Source organism: Bos mutus, chromosome 4, assembly GCF_027580195.1.
Source record: "Bos mutus isolate GX-2022 chromosome 4, NWIPB_WYAK_1.1, whole genome shotgun sequence".
Taxonomy (NCBI): domain Eukaryota; kingdom Metazoa; phylum Chordata; class Mammalia; order Artiodactyla; family Bovidae; genus Bos; species Bos mutus.
This window is the reverse complement of record NC_091620.1, coordinates 105,669,053-105,689,647: the sequence shown is the minus strand read 5'-3', so window position 1 is coordinate 105,689,647 and position 20,595 is coordinate 105,669,053. Positions and strand designations below refer to the sequence as shown.

Sequence of the window (20,595 nt, the reverse complement as noted above, 5' to 3'; positions counted from 1 at the left end):
TGAGAAATCTGTATGCAGGTCAGGAAGCAACAGTTAGAACTGGACATGAACAACAGACTGGTTCCAAATTGGGAAAGGAGTACATCAGGGCTGTATATTGTCACCCTGCTTATTTAACTTATATGCAGAGTACATCATGAGAAACGCTGGGCTGGATGAAGCACAAGCTGAAATCAAGAATGCCAGGAGAAATACCAATAACCTCAGATATGCAGATGACACCACCCTTATGGCAGAAAGTGCAGAAAAACTAAAGAGCCTCTTGATGAAAGTCAAAGAAGAGAGTGAAAAAGTTGGCTTAAAGCTCAACATTCAGAAAACGAAGATCATGACATCTGGTCCCATCACTTCATGGCAAATAGATGGGGAAACAGTGGAAACAGTGACAGACTTTATTTTTTTAGGCTCACTGCAGATGGTGACTGCAGCCATGAAATTAAAAAATGCTTACTTCTTGGAAGAATAGTTATGACCAACCTGCACAACATATTAAAAAGCAGAGACATTACTTTGCCAACAAAAGTCTGTCTAGTCAAGGCTATGGTTTTTCCAGTGGTCATGTATGGATGTGAGAGTTGGACTATAAAGAAAGCTGAGTGCTGAAGAATTGTTGCTTTTAAACTGTGGTGTTGGAGAAGACTCTTGAGAGTCCCTTGGACTGCAAGGAGATCCAACCCGTCCATCCTAAAGGAGATCAGTCCTGAGTGTTCATTGGAAGGACTGATGCTAAAGCTGAAACTCCAATACTTTGGCCACCTGATGTGAAGAACTGACTCATTGGAAAAGACCCTGATGCTGGGAAAGATTGAAGACAGGAGGAGAAGGGGACAACAGAGGACAAGATGGTTGGAGGGCATCACCAACTGAATGGACATGAGTTTGAATAAACTCCTGGAGTTAGTGATGGACATGGCTTGCTGTAGTCCATGGGGTCGCAAAGAGTCAGACTTGACTGAGCAACTGAACTGATGATTACCCTGACAAGATATTAGTATTCGGTAATGGCAAACTCATTCCACTAATTGTATTTTATTCTAATTGCTTTTCTTTTTACCCTCCCTCCCTTCTTCTTTTCCTTTCTTCTGCCTCCCTCTCTCCTTCACTCTCTCCCTTCTTTTTGTTACAAACTCTGCAATAAGGGCATTATGGAGGTGAGCAGAGAAGGTTGTCAAATGATAAAATGGAATTAAATTAGTAAAGAAAGAGTGTGAACTTAACAAAGATAAAACATGTCATCACTTAATTTAGTACTTTGGTCATACTGCTACTGTATTATTGTTCATATATTTAATCTATAAATTGTTTGGGAACCTAAATTATCTAGGCAATTATTTTGATACTCTACTGTATTTGCAAGTACAGTCACTAAGTGAGACTTTAGATTTATCCCAAAAATATAGAGAATACATGCATTACAAAACTGATTATTTAATTTATTCATGTAGATAAACATATATTTTTCTATGTGTTATTGGGGCATAACCAAGAAAGCAAAGGACAATCAGAAATTTCTGGAATGCTATAAGGTGTTTATCTTTCATTTAAAAATTAAGATTTTAAGTTTTTCCAAAACCAATATATAAATGAAGTTTGATGTAAAGTGAGGAAAACTTTTACCTCAAATTCTTCTTAGTATTTTCCATTAATTTAAGAAAAGCACTTTAAAAGATTACATCTATCATTATAATAAAAATATTTATTATAAAAATTATCACATTTCTTTGTACATAACCTAGACACAAAAACACAATTTATACATTAATAATTTAAGTGGGCCTGAACATTCAGTTTCCATCCACTAGGATCCTAAAGCTCTTCCACGATTTCACAAATACCAATATGGACTATTTCTGTTTTATAGAGCTCCATTTACACATTTGGTGTTACTGAGATACCAACATTTCTTTTTCTCTAGTGTCTTAAAGACAGTTCACAGTATTTGGGTAACTATTAATCAACTGCTTTAATTCTTTTGGTAAACACAAATATTTACATGCAAAAATGTTTAGATTTTTGAAACGTCGAATATTCTATTGCAAATAGTTGTATATAGTCAATAAATGCATGAGCCAGAGTCCCATAATCAAGAAAGTCACCTCCAGGACTTCTGATGATAAAATCTGAAATCCACAGCAAATTGTTTGAGCCTTCTGTGGCCACTACCAGAAGCACCACAACACTAGGCCATGAGAAAATTAAACACAAATGTTAAATCCAACATATAGATGGTACTCATTATTTTACAAAACAGAAAATGCTAGCTGTTTTTTTTTGTTTTTAATATTCCGGTTTCACAAAAGAGTCTATTATCTTGTAAAAGCCTATTATCTTGTAAGAGTGAAAAAACCACTGAAAGAAACCATACTGTTTTGAAAAACACCAATTCATCCTCGTCAATAATTTATCCATGATAATACGGGTCATTTCTTGAAATAATTTATGGGGAATATAGCAAGATGCTTGCCTTCGCCTTCCCTCCATCCTCCTTTTCCATCTTTCTTCTTTCCTTCCTTCTTTCCTTGTGTTTCTTTGTTTCGTCTCTGAGAGGAATGTGCTAGACTGCCCTGTCCACCTGCACATTCCACCTGAACTCCCCCAAAGTGCCATACGCACGCTTTACGGCTTTCATGCATTAGCTCTCATTCACAACAATTAAGAAATGAGAGCACCCATCCACGGTGTGAAAACCTCTTACCCGCAGACTATTTGTTAAAAATACTCCAGGAAGTATTTAAATTCCAATGTTCTTGAACCATTTGTTAATTACAAATTTTTATCAGATGTTAATGGTGGAGTGTAGAGAACATAATTAAATATATAAAAATATATATCTCTTTAAGCCTAGAAAATAGATGCCTTTGGCTTTCCACCACTGCAGGGTGGAGAACAGCCCTTCCTACTGAGTTAGATTCTGAATGCCTGGTATCTTTCCCTAATACTGGTTTTTCCAATCTACTTCTGTTTCAAAGAAAGGTGAGGTTTTGCTATCACTTTGGCAGTTCTTCTCCCCCTCCAACTGCCAACATCCAGAATTCAGTGCACATTTTAAATTCAACCAAGACATATGCACCTTGCAATAAGTGCTCACCTCTTATCTGAGGTGTGAACAGGAAAAGCAACATAGTAAAGGCACTGTATTTATCAGAAGGGGCTTTCTTCCGAGTTTTTACATAGACCCAGGCCTTGGCTGCAACTTTGAATAAAGCGTGTTGGCTCATGTGTCCTCATTCAAAGTAAATGTTATTTTAGTCACTGACTTTTCATGTCTAGAAATGCATGAAATATATGTTTACATACATTTCTAATCATACAGTATAAAATAAGCCCTCATCCTTTGAGTGGCAGGAAAGTACTGCTGTAAATACCAATATCTGATGACATCAATCAGTGGCCTAAAGTATCAGTCGGTTGAAACTGCTAGCCTTCATCTTCCCTTCTCCCTCATTCCCCTTTTTGTTGATGGTAAACAGGCTTATTCCTTCTTCAGGATTTGATACAAACTCATGCTTTATTCTAAGTTAGAAGAATAAAGAGCTGGCCAGCCGTTAGTCCTGCGGTCCTGCACTGTGCTCGCCTGGGTCACAGAAAGGAACTCTCTTCCGGTCACATCAGTGTTCGGATCAAGGAGTTTTTGTTGCTGTTGCTTGTTTTTGAGGAAATGAGAGTTCATGGGCAAACGTTCAGGAAGCAGCCCTGGCACAGACCCACTTTGATCCCTTAGCGTGTCTGCGAGTCCCTCCTCACGCAGCCACTTTTTCCTTCGCCAGGTTCTTTGGTTCCTTGCTTGGGATACACCAGTCTCCAGCCTCACTGCTCGTCTGATAATGTTTGAAGGCTGATTTGTTAAAGACTGGGAGTTTTTCTATGGACTCAGAAGACAGAGCCTGAAAGAGGGAAAAATCAAACCAGAGAAATTATTCGTTGCGTAATTTGTACCCAAAGTTATTGTTCAAAAGAAACTCAGAGGTAAGCATTCAAACATTCAAATACACTCTTTTAATTAATTTAGTAATAAAAGCACACCAAGAGTCCATGGTATGGTAGGCACTATATGAAAGAAAATTGAAAAATAAATATTATCTATACCCTATAGGGGCTGAAACAGTATATATACAATTATAAATTAAGAGGGCAAGAGGAGAAGAGGGTGGCAGAGGATGAGATGGTTAGATAGCATCACTGACACAGTGGATATGAGTTTGAACAAACTCTGGGAGATAAGTGAAGGACAGGGAAGCCTGGCGTGCTGCAGTCCATGGGGTCACAAAGAGCCAGACACGACTTAGCGACTGAACAACAAAATAAATTAGGGAACAGTATTTGTGTTCAGTAGTTACACATGCCCCTTATCTGGATATTGCTAGTGTCATGCTGCTGCTGCTGCTAAGTCGCTTCAGTCGTGTCTGACTCTGTGCGACCCCATAGACGGCAGCCCACCAGGCTCCTCCGTCCCTGGGATTCTCCAGGCAAGAATACTGGAGTGGGTTGCCATTTCCTTCTCATAGAGTTGAATAAAAATAGACAAATAGGTTTTCCAGGCAAAATGTCTGTATATGTAATAAAGTGAGAGTCCTAACCTGATACTATTGATCTATTAAAGTCTGATACTGTAGATCTATAATACATTAATCTTTCTCAATACATTGAAGACATTTTTACTGTTTAAGAAATGAATACATTAACTATTTCAGGTGTCCTATGACCATGTAGTAAATACTTCCCTTGCGCAAAACAGGAGCCTGGAAGCTTAATGTTTTAGTTGCTAATGACTGTGAATGTATTTTCATTTGAACTAGTTGGCAAATGATTAACCAGAATCAGGACAGTGACCTTAACAAATAAATTGAGGCTGTATCACAAATGGAAAAAACATGTACTGAGTTTTAAAGTTTAAACAGGAAGTGCCAGGCACCCCATTGACAGCTTCTTAGCTGTCAGCTTTCCTCCCCCTGGATTTCTAATAAGGTCAGCTTAAGGTCTTGAGTATCTTATCTTCTAGGCTGAAACATTATTAGCATATATGCATTTCCCACAAACCTAAGTAAAACAAAACTACAGCTATTCTCACAGATGTCAAGCTGCCTTGAAAAATTCACATGAGCATCTCCTCACTCAGAAACTACTGCGTTTCTTGGGAAACCATTTTGCTTCATTGAGGCAGGTAGGGTTGCCTCACTTCCTTTTTGGCATATTACCATACTAAATATTAACCAGTATATTTACACATACCAAACATAAAATGTAATGGCTTGTGGTCAATATTTGTGCTCACTCAGTTTGGGGTATTCACCATGGACCATAGAACTCAGAAGCAATCTTTTCAGAAATATGATTTTTTTTAAATATTGGATTTAAAGTTTACCTTTAAGTAGATGATAGCATCAGTTCCGTATCCTGGCAAAGAGTAGAGATTTAGATCTCCTTGAAAGTACTTGGCGTAGAGACGAGAAATTGGTAAGCCGTAACCAAAACCAGCCTGGAAGGGAAAGATCAGTTACTGACAAAGAAGTGAACACAATCATAGAAATACAAAATATATTCCCTGATACTGATGTCCTAGAACTTAGACACATATCTTCTGCTTCCAATCGGAAACCCTTTGGATAACTGTTTCTTAGTTGGCTTTATCATTCCTTCTCATATCCCCCATGCCCAGTTTAACTAAACTGATTAACTTGCCTAAATACATCCTTGTAATCCTTCCTCTACATTTAGAACTAGGTGGCTGGGGTGAACTTAGCCATTTAGTTGGTCTTACCAGCGGAGCATTCCGGGAATTATCCATCACAGGCGTTGGTGCAGTGGAGTACGTGTAACTGAAGAGACGGTCAATGACTCTCAGGGGAACACCACCTCCTCTGTCTGAAATCTTAAACAAACAAGTCATCAGAGATATGTGCTAAAAACAATGTATATTTGTCTATACAAAAATGTCTTGTCTTCACCTGGTGTACATGACTTTGATCTGTAGCTCAAAGCAGAGAGCTTTATTATTATTGACTCCTTTTTAAAAATTCTCTTAAGAAGGACTCAAAAGACAAAACAGAATAGTTACCTTAATTGTAAGATCTTCTTTCCCCAAGACAACAATCACCTCAATTGGTGTCAGGGAAGGCCAGTTTTGCTGGTGTTCAACTGTGGCCCTCATTGCATTCTAAAGAAAACAAAACCACAAGGTATTCAATGGCAGAAGGATGAGGGACAATAAATAATTGTTTTTATGTTTAAAATGAAAGCACAGAGGGTAATTCAAAGTTCTTATTTTACTTTTTTAAGTTAGGAGTAAAATAGCTCTGTGAATAGCCATTTATGAATGTGTCATGCAGGATGTATAATGAAAAATATTCATTTATCATGTAATATAGCTCTTGGGAGTAATGTCTAATGGAAAAACAATTCTGCTAGCTGTCAAGTTCTTATTTGTAAGCTTAATTTAAATGTAGAAATTGGTTTTTATAGTCCATTTCCTGGCTCTTTCTTTTCTGACTTTCCATTATATTTTACATCTTAGCACCAAAGACTATTACATAACAAATAAACAGTGAATCATTGAACCAATTTATTGGCTTTTATAAAATTTGATGGGACAATGCTGTTACTATGTTAAAGGATAGTAAATAATTCTAAATTAAATTTCAATTTGCATTTGATTATCATCTTAACTTTTACCTATGATGGCAAAATAACTATTATGAGTTGAACCATTCAATTTAAAAGTAAATCAAATCAACAAAAAAGAGTCTTTGTCCTTTAACAGAAAGAAACCCAAATAAGTTTTCAGACAGCTAGATGAATTTCATACAAAGTTTGGTTTATTTTACCCATTTTTCTCCTACCCTTCTGTTGGGTTATCTGCTTTCAGGTTTCTATATAACAATGTTAAGTTCTAATCATTAGCTGAAGTGAAATAAAATAGATCACATGCTTGTAGTACAATCAATACCTCATTGCACTAATATTAGAATAAGTTAGGAAATAGTGGGTTCTCTGAGTTATATCAGAGGCAGATTTCACATTTCTTTTTTTTAAGGCTTCCTCCTCTCCAGGCCAGGAGACTCAGGAACCGTCACAAAGCTTCAAGTGTTTTTCTATCTTTTGGTGTAAGGATAGAGTTTTAGTGTGGGCTTAGAACCTGGGACAGGATTTGATCCTTAGTACCTGACTATCGCAGACCTATAACAGCCACATCCTCTAAGAGCTTGTTAGAAACGCACATTCTCAGGTCCAGGGTATCAGAATCTCTGAGATAGGCAGAAGAACCCATATTTAACAAGGCCTGTGGTAACTGTAATGCAGACTAAAGTCTGAGAAGCACTGTCTTACTGTTTGGGCTTCCAGGTGGCTCTAGTGGTAAAGAACCTGCCTGACAATGCAGGAGATGCCAGAGACGCAGGTTCGATCCTTGCATTGGGAAGATCCCTTGGAGGAGGGTATGGTAACCCACTCCAGTATTCTGGCCTGGAGAATCCCATGGACAGAGGAGCCTGGTGGGCTGCAGTCCATAAAATCACAAAGAGTCGGACAGGACTGAAGGGACTTAGCACACACACACCGTACTGTCCTGCTATGAAAAGTGTGGACCGTGGACCAGCAGCATCAACTGTCAGATTATTAGAAATTCGGAATCTCAGGCCCAATCCCAGACCCACAGCATCTGAATTTTAGCAAAACTCCCAGGTGATGTACATTCACATTAAAGTAGATCACTGAAAGAGCTGACTGTCCTCCGAATATATTCTAGTCATAGACGGGGGCCCTTCCACCTCCAGTAATTCTGGACCTGAATTTCTGGATTTGGAGTTGGACCGGCCATAGGGGTGGGTAAACAGGCCTCGGTCACTGAAGCATTCACCCTATGACCTTCCTTAATGAATGCATGAATAACTAGTGCTCTGTTGGACACCTGAATATAATGGGAACAGGGAGCGTGACATAGTGGGTCATATTGTACATTCTCAAATACATGTTGATGCTACGAGGAACTGCATGTACCCTTTCAAACATTAACTGTAGCTTCTTTCTGTTAGAACACAGAAGCATGCTTGGGAGAAGAGAGTGAGGCTCCTGTTCAGTAGAGGATGATAAATGAAATAAAAATGTAACCAGTGAACTTTTTTTAAAAATGCAATTATTGTGAAGTGTCTTACCTTGAATAATTCAAAGAGCATATGGTGAAGGTGAGATGGAACATACACAATATGAATTGGTTGGCCTGGAAATTTTACTAGAAAAAAATTAAGCTCATTTAGAATTGGGAAACAAATATTTCATTAAAATATATTGTCATATCTATTTGATTAATATTTTAGATTTGAACAGAATTGGGATACTCCCCATCCTCCTCTAAATTCCTACCTTAGAACCTTCCCTTTCAAACAGTAAACACAGCTGGCTTATTTTCAAAATGTTATTACAGTTGCTTCTTAGTGCTCTATGATTTAATGTTTGCATTTCTGTACAAATACATAAAGCCAGATAAATGTAAAATGAGGATGCTCTAAATTAGATTACATGGATTAGTTATTTCTACTTTCAAAACTTGTGTATTGAACACTTGCAGAGTTAAAATTACATGCATTTTAAGAAATAAGACAAATAAATGTAAAAGTCTACAATAACATCAAAATTGATGCTAGCAGCAGCAGCTATAATTTTCATATTTTTAATGCATGGGAAAATAACCCATCTGGTTATTCTCGATTTTTGTGAATTAAACATAAAATCCCATAGGCTAACTATGCTTAAATTTCACCAAGAGGCTACAGAAAACAGAAACAAAAACCTCATAATACTCTGAAAAGAAAAATAAAAGTATTATTCTTCAGTGTTTCAGGCCTTGGCAGAGTTTGAAAACAAGGTCTGGCACAATTTCCTCTTTATTTCAGCAAACAGTTCAAGCAGTTTATCTGCAAGTATTATGCAACATTTCTGTTAATGCTGAGAAATATTTTTCAGTCCACTCCTACTTTTAGTTTAGCCATCAGTTCCATTTCCCTTTCCAAAATCCATGAGCTAGGGTACTCTTAATTTGAGCAACTCGATTTAAATTCTCTCTACCAACAAATATTGTTCCTGTATAATGATTACTTGAAAAAGATGTTTTCTTTGAGTGGCAAGGAGAAGGTTATTCCAATTTAAGTGTACGGTCTTGCTTTGAGAAGCAACTATGGGATAAGATAAAAATAGTGCATTGCACTCATCCTGTAATTACTTCAGGCAGTGTGGGAAGCCCTTCTGAAGTATGTTCTGCTTCCAAAACCATGGTGTATACTTACATGAAAATTTTTTTTTTAATTTTTGGTAAAAACATTTAACATGAGATATACCTTAAATATTTAACTATGCAATACAGTGTTGTTAACTATAAGAGTGGTGCTGTAGAGCAGATCTCTAGAACTTATTCATCTTGCATAATTGAAACTGTATACCTACTGAATAGCAGCTCCCCATTTCCCCTCTTCAGCTTCTGGCAACCACTGTTCAACTCTCCACTTCTGTGAGCTTGACGATTTTTGATACCTTATGTAAGTGCAGGCACATAGTATTTGTCCTTCTATGACTGGCTTCTTTCTTATAGTACAATTTAAAGTATTTTTGTTTTCAGGTCTGATAAGTAACCTCCTTAGGAATATATCTCCATTACCAAGTGGTTCCTCCTACTCTGCCTGCCTTGTCCCCACATTCTGAACTTAGCAATCTTTCTTTGATCTAGGATACTGGAACTTAGCTGCTGCCCTAAATCCTACATTATCTGCTCAAACCACTCTTCTTTATGAATTGTCTTTAGCAACTGAATATACTCAATTGGAACTTTCCAGTTGAGATAAACAGAGCCTTGGCTTCAAAAAAAAAAAAAGTGTAAAAATTCTAGGCAAGTTCAGAAGAGAAAAAAGGAACACAGAAATTGCTTTGTATATACAGGAAGAAATCATACTGGGAGAAGACTGAATTTTCTACAGATTAAAATATATAGAATTTATAACTTACCATTCACTTGTGTTAGGTTTAATTCTGGAGATGTTAAATAATACTGATCACAAAGCATCTTGGAACACTCAAAGGCATCTGGAATGGAAGTGTGTTTTTCATAATGATTAAGTGAATTTATGCCAAGTAAAATTTTCAAGTGATCATCAGTGTATACACTACCTTTTACCTAAAATAGTCATTAGAGTTCAGGTTTATGTATATTAAAAATACCTTTTTAATATTTTATTGGAAAAAATGACAATGTTTAAGTTATAGCTATTGCTATAGGAATATGTGCACGTCAAAGATCAAATACGATATATGAGAGTGTGGCACATGAGCTACTGATGTTTGGATTTTTTATAATGAATATTTAAATACTTGACTCTCAAAATTCATTACAGAATTTATAAAAACATAAAAGGAATACTCTGAATATGAATTCATTCAGAGAGTCACCTCAACTGACTAGATAGTGTACATTTCAGATAGTGTACATTACTATCAATCAGATAGTGTACATTTTCAATAAGGGAAATGCAGAAACCTACAAATTACCTTGGACCACTGCTGCCACATCACAGTTTGGATCAATGCTTCCAATGAGGCTTGGGTTTCCTGTCTGTAAGTCACCAAATATAAGGACTGTTGAAAAATAAAAACAAAGAGCATCATTATAAAAATCAGGATAATAATGATTAGAACTACCACTGAGAAAGAATGTGACCCACCAAGTAGTGAAGTATCTAGTTAGAGTACAGCTTACATTCTCCACCCATCCCTATATGTATCATGACTGTCGTGATGAGCTAACTTACTGTGCTGGTTCATCAGCATCCGGGTAGAAATACGATTCATGTAAAATCGATCCAGGAAATACTGAAGATTTTGATTGGTGACTGGGTCAACTGTACAGGCATCTTTATATTCTAGGATTCCTTGTGCCATTGTAGGAATTACATCATGGTGTCTATTTCGAACTTTGATGAGAGTATCTACAAAACTAAGCCAAAATACATTTATGGTTAATAGAGGTTCAAGTAAGTTTCATTAATTTATATTTCTTAGATTACTTCAAAGAAGGTTAAAGCTTTTTACAAGTACCCATCTAAACAAATCAAATGATAAAATGTTTGGATGAAGCTTTATTTAATTCTCACTACAGATTCTTTGACTACAGTAGAGGAGATAGTTTCATAAATAGATTTATTTTGCTTTTAGCTTGCATGTGAAAATACCAGGTCTGTGACTGGTGTTTTCATTCTAGTTGTTCACTAAGGCTTCTCTTTTAAAAAATAATAATTAAAAAAATAAGTCAGATTGGAGATGGCTCTAAAATGCCATTGTGAAAGAAACTTCAAATTTCTTGTCAGATTTAGAAAAGAATCTTATAGCTAGAAACTGTCAGTTACTCTGAAAGAAAAATGTTTACCCTCCAGTGACACTGTCATGCGTTAGTATTATGTGATAGGAAGTCCTTCTACAAATCTGATCATCATACTAAATTTATAATAAAAATAGAGTTCCTTTTCCAAAAAATCCTCTACATATTTCATTCTCAGAATCATGTTCCATGCCATTGTTCTCTATTACTTTTAAAAACCAGCAACCAAAACTTGTCATTTGTAAGGGGGTAGTTATTTACTATTCAGGACAATACTATAAATTATCCTTTAAGTTCTAAAAAATAATATGATGTTTATAATCAGAATTTTAGACACTTGTCCTAATGCATAACACTTACTCTGATAATGCCTTTTGGTCCTCTGGGCTTTTCTCATGGAATTCCACCAACTCCATCAGGCTCTGCATATACCTACAAAGCAATAGGTGTGTTTTAAGTTTTAAAATGGAATAGTCAGTTACAGGTGGCTGAAAATAGATTGCTTCTTTCAAGAGATTTGAAGAGAGGAAGTATATTTAAAATGAAAACTTTCTTCCAAGACGTTTGGAAAACATTATGTCTTAGAAAAAAGAAAACGATTTAACCCTCAACTTAATAACTTAAAATTTTAACTATCCCAGATCACTAGTCAGTTTTCTGTTTTGTTTGTCAGGAGTCTTTATTTTTATAGCAAAATCGTTTAGAAACAACTTTTACGGGAAGGCTTCATGCTTTTTTCCTACTGCATTCATAGGAGAGTAGAAGTCTTGAAAGCAGCAGTACATACTAGGGATTGAGTCTGTGTTTCAGATTGCAGCTGTTTAATGACTGTATAATACATATATTCCTTAAATCAATAAACAGAGAGCTGTGCAGAAGGTGGGTTAGGGCGAAGGTCTGGTATATATCTGCCTCGGTGAATAACCTGGCTCTGTTCTCCGAAAATCTGCTGCTTTGGGTTATGTACTTTCCCTAACTCAGTGTTTATTTTGAAAAAGAGATCATAACTGAACTGAGTGCTGGCTGTGGGCCAGGCACTGTTCTCGGTGCTTTGTACATGGATTACCTCATTTAATTGCACCCAAATATCCCTTTGAGGCATCATCTTTATTCTCCTCCAAAATAGACAGGGGGAGGGGGTTGAGGCTTAGAGATAATAGAGATACTAACCAAGGATTTTTACAACTAAGAAGGGACAGAGCTGGGATTTGAATCCAGAGGCTGCTTCATTAGTTGGTTTTTAAGCAATGAAGATTAGTGAGTGAGTGAGTGAGTGAAAGTTGCTCAGTCATATCTGACTCTTTGCGACCCCATGGACTATACAGTCCATGGAATTCTCCAGGCCAGAATACTGGAATGGGTAGCCTTTCCCTTTTCCAGGGGATCTTCCCAACCCAGGGATCGAACCCAGGTCTCCCGCATTGCAGGCACATTCTTTACCAGCTGAGCCACCAGGGAAGCCCAAGAATACTGGAGTGGGTAGCCTATCCCTTCTCCAGTGGATCTACCCTACCCAGGAATTGAACCAGGGTCTTCTTTACCAAAGCGGTAAAGTTGGTAAAGCCGATTCTTTACCAACTGAGCTATGAGGGAAGCCCCCATCTTTGATGTCTTTTTTTTTATTCAGAATACTCCCAAATTTTTAATTCTAGCCAGACTCTCCACTTAGTTTCTGAATAGTAATAGCCAAATGCCAGCAAGACATTTTAGGCCCTCTCTAAATAGTAGTCATTCCATATCTATTTCTGGATAGGATTCTTTTTGCAATATCAAACTCTTTTATGATTTAAAACACAAATATGGTAACTGTTGATTATTTTTCATATTTTCTTCTAGAGGTAAAAATTATATTGTGAAAATATCTACTTTATCAGCTTCATAACTGCCCTTAGGATAACTTACCCTAGATTAACAGAAAATTCTTTACATCTTGCTAAGTAGTTAAGGTTCAGACCACCTGTTTTCAAATTAAGATTTTAATACATTGTAAGAATTCATACTCAGATAACTGTTTTAAAACTAGAGACTGTTTCAGAATGGTTCACCACTTACCAGCTCTTAACTAATTGCACTGAAGAAGGTATTTACTAGTCGGTCAGGGAGTATATAAATTTCCTTCAGGATATTGGCCAGCCTCACAGGCAACTCTTGTCGCAAAAATGCAAACGAGGTTCTTTCACATGCGTTTTCTGAACCTGCAATAAACAACATTTTTTTTCAAAAACATGTACCTAAATTATATATTTGAGTAGCATTAACTATCCACACACACATATATATTACAAAATTTTATTTCACCCTCAATAGTAATTAAGCATCTACTTATAATTCATTAGTAAGCATCTTCTTTATCTTTTTCTTTCTTTTAGAAAAAGTGACCAAATATGAGAATTACTGTTTTCTCTTTTTGATGAGGATTCACTTCCAAGAAGTCATAATATCCCAAGGCTCTTAGTATTTCTAAAAGAGTGCAGGATTCAATCCAACTACAAGGTCGAGAAGACCACATCATTCAGAGTTCTAGATAGGAAGCTGGATTAAGAAGATTGGGGTTGGGAGGGGGGTGGTGGGAGGGGTGGGGAGGAGGATGTCCTGATGTTTACAGACTAGTGATAAATAATAATATATTTAAATGCTTGAAATTTTCTTTATAAGATTTTTCTGCCTAAAGTTTGCAAATATTTTCAGCAGTAATGCAAATATAGAGAAAAATGATAAAGGTAAAGAAACAAAGAAATTTGTTAGGACTACAGAGAGATGAACCCTGTGGAGGGTGGCTAGAGGTTAAAATAGCAATTAATTCAAGCCTACTTAATAATACAAGTAATCCTCTCCAAGAAGTAATATGCGATGAAGGAGGGGATAACGTTTCCTCTTTAGGGAAAAAGGGAAGTTTCACTATTGTTAAATGATGACTGGAGGCAAAAAGTCTTTTGACTGAAAGCTTAGGACCGAAGGAGGAGGGTGAGCTCAGACTATCCGGCAGGCATCAGCGGGGCTGCAAGTGGCCTTGAACTGGACTGTCAGAAAGGAGGCAGATCTAAGAAAAACAGTGTGCTGGCGTCGAGGTTCCAGGGTTCCGCGGGAAAGCGGACCCCGGTTGTTTTAAGTTAACGAGTCCTCCCTATACCGGGTCTGAAAGCTGAGGCAGCTCCCCAGACCCTCCCGGGCCCTACGTCCCTGCTCACCGAAGTCCAGCAGCTGCTTCATGGACAGCGGGGACGGGCTGTAGCGCGAGAAATGCTCGACCTCGCGGGGTATCAGGGTACCAGCGCTGCGCATCACGAAGCGTGCCGCCTTCATCTTGATGCCCACCGTCCCGGGCCGGAGTTGGGGCTGGTTTGTGGGGTGAAGGCTGACCTGGGACCGCAGAAGGGGTGGGACGCGTCCGGGCAGGGAGAGCAGGTGGGCCAGCGGCCTCGTGCGCCCCGGCCTGGGCTGAGGTTCCGGGGAGGCGGTGGGGCTTCGCGGTTGAGGAGTCGGCCAGTGAGTCTGCGGAGCCGTAGGTGGCTTGAGACTCAAGTTCGTGTCCTGTCACCTCCCGTCGCCTCCCGAGATTTTATTTGTTTCCCTGCACGTCCCCCTACTCCCCCGCCCCAACCCTGCACCCGCCCCAGAGGGGAGGAGTCACTGGGACTTGGAGAGCTTCCTGAACTTGGGGCTGCGCCAGTCGGCTCAGATAAAGTACTTTGGGTCCCGCCTCCAGGTCGCGGGGGCCTGGCCCCCAGAGGCTGTCAGGTGTCAGGGGATAGCAGGAAGCCCAAGCGGACGTCAGGAGGTACGGGGGCTCAAGATCAGACCCTTGGGACAGGACTCCGGAGAGCGTGGGCTGGTGGCCAGCCCAGACCCGTCCTTGTTTACCAGAGACGGCTGTCTCAATGTCACGCATTCCTGGCCAGAAACTATTTCCAAGAATCTGCTTTCGGAGACATCATTGGTCCTTGCTCAGAGCGGGCCTTTTACAGTAACTTATCAGCTTTGTCCAAAAGTATGGGCTGCTCTGCTATTGGACAGCGAAGAGAATCAACAGCCTGGAGTTCTTCCTGCGTTTTCTCCATCAGTGAATGGCACAGGTCGGGAACTGAAAGTTCCTTTTGCTGGAACTTGAGGAACAGACCAAAGAACGGGTTATTTTTCCTTGTGGCGATAAAAAAAGCCATCAGTCTGTTTCCTTCCAGTAAAACATTCCCTCCATTAGGCTTAACTCTTTTAATTAAAAACAAGATTCAAAAGGGATTAACTTGTCAATTTGACTCACTTTTCCCCCTTTCCATCAGAGACTGCCACTCTATCCTTCTGTATGAAATGTCCTTTATCCAAATCTTTGCCTAAGACTATTTTACACTAGTAAATGTCCAGCACAACCTATGTGCTACAAGGTATCTTCCCTGATTGCTTCTCCTCACTCCTTCTTCCAAATATGGCTTTTCTCACATTATGACATTCAGTTCAGTTCACTTCAGTTGCTCAGTTGTGTCCGACTCTTTGTGACCCCATGAATCGCAGCACGACAGGCCTCCCTGTCCATCACCAATTCCCGGAGTTCACCCAGACTCAGGTCCATCGAGTCAGTGGTGCCATCTAGCCATCTCATCCTCTGTCGTCCCCTTCTCCTCCTGCCCCCAATCCCTCCCAGCATCAGAGACTTTTCCAATGAGTCAACTCTTCGCATGAGGTGGCCAAAGTATTGGAGTTTCAGCTTTAGCATCATTCCTTCCAAAGAAATCCCAGGGCTGATCTCCTTCAGAATGGACTGGATGGATCTCCTTGCAGTCCAAGAAACTCTCAAGAGTCTTCTCCAACACCACAGTTCAAAAGCATCAATTCTTCAGTGCTCAGCCTTCTTCACAGTCCAACTCTCACATCCATACATGACCACAGGAAAAACCATAGCCTTGACTAGATGGACCTTTGTTGGCAAAGTAATGTCTCTGCTTTTGAATATGCTTATGACATTATATTGTAGCTATTTATTTTCTTATATTTTCCCCTCTCTGAACCCTCTGCCCTACAAGAGGTCAGGTTTGGGACCATGTCTGATGACTCTTTCTGAGTCCTACTTTGCTTTGTTGCTACTCAAGTTCAGTTATGGAAACATGGGAAAGTTCCAAATTGCATCTCCACTTGGAGATAAGTTTTGATACCACTATGATTTATGTCTTTGCATTCTGAATCCTTTTTTACATAATTGCATAGCTCTATGAAACAACAACAGCAACAAAAATGGTCAAGAAGTCAAAAAACTAAATAAAACTCCTCTGATGAAGCAAGTGAATTTAAGGTAAAAAATCCCTTCTTTTTACTTTAATACATCCTAAGAACAGAAGTAAAAGAAAAGCATACCTTTGCTTTTCTCACCCTGTGTATGGGATCTGGAATAGCAAAGTATTTCAAAGCATTCTACTCTTTAATCTGCAGAGGAAAAGCAATGGAAATGATGGTGTTCATTACAAGCAGGTTTAATTTAGGAGAGCCCCATTGAGCACTTGACCTGGCTTACCCTGCAGGACTCCCATATGTGTGGTGGGGTGATTAAAGATCAGGTGAAGTCATATGATGTTCACAGAGATGGCTAAGGGCTAAATGTGAACTGAGGTCATCACACTTTTGTGTGCGTGTTATCCCAGCCAACAATATTTACCAGGTTGTTCTCACAGTACATTACATTCTTCTCTGTCATTTCTCTATGACAGGAACAGTTGTTTATTGACAACATCCATGGTAACTAGGCTGGAGTAGACAGGTCAAGTTGTGGACCCAGTTGGATAAGATGCCGTGTATTACCGTGATTAGAATGTGACCTGGAAAGAGAGCTGCATTTATATTCTCGGGCTGATCTCAGAACTTGGAGGTGATCCAGTTGCTATAACAGTAAAGGAAAGGGAATTATTGAGGAGCAATGGGTATGGACAGATCTGCCCATTCATTTGAGTAAAGGTAAACATCAGAGGACTATCAGCGGATTTGCTGTTAATGGGCAGGGGGGAGTACCAGAGCTTCCCCCCTGTCCCCTGTGCTGAACACATCCTCCCTGCTGGAGGCAACTGATTCCTGCAGTTTTCAGGAGCACACTTATTTTCAGGAGCATCAGATGAATTCTTTCTAGCCTAGCAAAATCTCATAACACAGGACCTGTGATTGAGCTTCAAGAATGCAAGTCACACTTTTGCCAAAAGGCTAGGCATGTCCAATTTAAAGAATGCATCAAGACTCTAAAGAGAAGCCCATTCAACTTTTCTACCTCTAGGAGCATATTCCAAAGAAGCGATTAAAAATACACATAACAGGAACTTTAGAAGCCAAAATGGAAAGATGAACAGATTTGACTACAGACTATTTCAAGTTAAAAAAATGAGCAGCATACTTGGAGAAAGTATTTTCAGAGTATATAACAAACAAATGATTATTTAAGAAATGGCTACTTCAACACAGAACAATATGGACACTCTCTCTTCCCTCATGGAGATTATAGATTTGTGGGGGAAACAGGCATTACAAAAGCAAATGTGAGGGCCATGAAGAAAATTGATTTGAAGAATATAATGGGAGCTGTTAATGCTTTGTGGGCAAGGAAGGTCTCTCTGAGAAAGTAACAATTATAAGAGATGGAGCAGGCTTCCACTGAGGGGTGAAAAGGGACTACTGGTGAAGATATTGAGGAAAGCAAGGCCTAAACCACTGTTTGGTCTCTGATACTTACAATTGGTACTTTTAGAGAATACTGTGTATCAGGAGCTGGAGTGGGCATGCATTGGTGGGTGCAAAAACATTTTCTCCTAACATTGGGTGATGGAAAACAATAGTCAATTTTAAAAAATTATGGGATTTTAAAAAATTTAATCCTCAGAGCAAGGAAAAGAATACAATTAATGCATTATCAACTATTTCATAATAGAGATTTGATCAGTGTGTCACGTTGGTGGTAATAGTAATGGTGGCAATGCTAACATCTCCAAACTCAGGTGATGTTTGGAGGAAGAGCTGTGTTGGAGATTAGGGAATGCTCTCTCTGAGGACTGGATTTTGGGGTAACCTTAGAAGGACGAGGAGGATTTGGGCAAATTATTGGTAGATGATGTGGAAGGATTTCTAAGCCTAGAAAAAGCATGGGTGTACAAGCTAGGGATATAGCAGAGGAATAATGACTAGTTTACCAAAGTGGGGAGGAAATGGAAAGTTGGGTTACATCATGAAAGCCTTAAATGCTGGTATGAGGACTTTGCTATTCCTGGAGTAGGCATCATGAAACTGTTGAAGCCTCTTAGGCAGCAAGCAATGTGCTTCCTGCTCAAATGTTAGTAGCTAAACAATTCAATGTTGGAAGGAAAGTTATGACCAACCTAGATAGCATATTCAAAAGCAGAGACATTACTTTGCCAACAAAGGTCCGTCTAGTCAAGGCTATGGTTTTTCCACAGTCATGTATGGATGTGAGAGTTGGACTGTGAAGAAAGCTGAGCACCGAAGAATTGATGCTTTTGAACTGTGGTGTTGGAGAAGACTCTTGAGAGTCCCTTGGACTGCAAGGAGATCCAACCAGTCCATTCTAAAGGAGATTGGTCCTGAGTGTTCTTTGGAAGGAATGATGCTAAAGCTGAAACTCCAGTACTTTGGCCACCTCACGCGAAGAGTTGACTCATTGGAAAAGACTCTGATGCTGGGAGGGATTGGGGGCAGGAGGAGAAGGGGACGACAGAGGATGAGATGGCTGGATTGCATCACCGACTCGATGGATGTGAGTTTGAGTGAACTCTGGGAGTTGGTGATGGACAGGGAGGCCTGGTGTGCTGCGATTCATGGGGTCGCAGAGTCAGACATGACTGAGCAACTGAACTGAATTGAACTGAATTGAAACTTCACTGAACCCGCATTATATATCAGGCACTGTGATAGGTGCTGGGGAACATAAAGATGAAAACCTTCCTTTCTTGAAGGTTTAGAGAATGACATATAAATAGTCTAAAGATAAAGTAGTGTGATGTATATAAAGTATGTGCTGGAGAGGAGGGAAGTGCAAGTAGTCAGCAAAGACTTTCTGGAGGAGGTGACACATCTGAGTTATAAAGGTAGAACAGAAGTTCATGGGTGGAGAAAGAGGAAAAAAAGTGTTGGGACAATGTGGGGAGGAAATGCAAAGAGTAATTTCATTGGCAAAATCTCTAGGGTTTGTCAATTCTGAGAAGGAAGAATATAAAAAAACAGTTCTCTGAACTTCTAAGCTTGTGCTACTGGGAGGGGTAATTCAACAATAGAAGAAAGAAGTGAAGAGGGTCAGGAAGAAAGGTTGACTGAGGAGAAGGGAACACAAAGGGTGAGTTCGGGAACACTTTGAGTTCAGGAGAAGTCACTGGGGAAGCAGTCACAGTTGTAATTACTGGTGAAGGGAAGATGAGAACTCAAAGGCTATTGAGCCATTGCTGAGAAGTGACGATGAATGGATGAAAGTCTCTCCCTACTTTCTTTACACAAGGCTCCCTCAACAATCGCCTACAGCTGTGTCTCACTTTTTTACCATGCACATTACTTCCTTCTGGAGTAGTCCTTGGTTTCATTCTCAGCCTCTCTACACTTACCAAAGTCAAAACCCTCCCTTCACTAGAGCAGCACCAAAGCAAAAGAATTCTTTTCCTTCTTTTTCAGCGGGAGCTCCAATGTTATCATAAAAAAGGCAAATGAATCCTGAAGGTAGCACATCTTGACTTTCCTTGGGGAAGCAAGAAGAATTTTTGCCTCAGTTCCAAATACAGGCTTACAGTTAATTTCCTGCCCCCACCAGAAAATATTCAACTGTGTTTAATGTTTGCATTTACAAAACAATAAGAGAAGGTAAGCAAAGGAAATTTAAAAATTAACTAAAGAAAAAAATAATAGACATATGGAAACATTCTGAGACTAATGAATGAGTAGGAAAATAGGAAGTAATAAGATAATGAGACATCATTGTTCTACCATCAGATTGGAAAATAACGAAAAAGTCTGATAACATCTGATGTTGGCAAGTCCTGGGGAAATGAGCTGCTCTACTGTGTTATTTGTGGAAATGTAAAATTGGTAACATTTTCTGGAAGGCAATTGGCAGAATCTATAAAATTTTAAGGATAGTTACCTCATGTTTCAGCCATTCCACTTCTAGAAACTTAACCTATGGTTTTTACCAACAGAGAGCATGAAGATTTATGTATGAAACTGCTCATGTAGTACTACCTGTAAGAACAAAATTTTGAAGACAAAAGAACTTGTCT

General features: G+C 39.0%; 1 protein-coding gene across 1 annotated transcript; it reads right to left on the bottom strand.

Moving 5' to 3' along the window:
* Window positions 1-1,408: 1,408 nt before the first annotated feature.
* On the bottom strand, window positions 1,409-14,892 carry PDK4 (pyruvate dehydrogenase kinase 4). The gene is given in 12 exon segments (XM_005888179.3): window positions 1,409-3,884; window positions 5,363-5,476; window positions 5,759-5,869; window positions 6,056-6,154; window positions 8,148-8,224; window positions 9,988-10,065; window positions 10,528-10,614; window positions 10,788-10,972; window positions 11,714-11,785; window positions 13,406-13,431; window positions 13,433-13,548; window positions 14,542-14,892. Coding segments are annotated over 12 exon segments (1,224 nt in total). The 5' UTR covers window positions 14,657-14,892; the 3' UTR covers window positions 1,409-3,740.
* Between the last annotated feature and the right edge of the window lie 5,703 nt (window positions 14,893-20,595).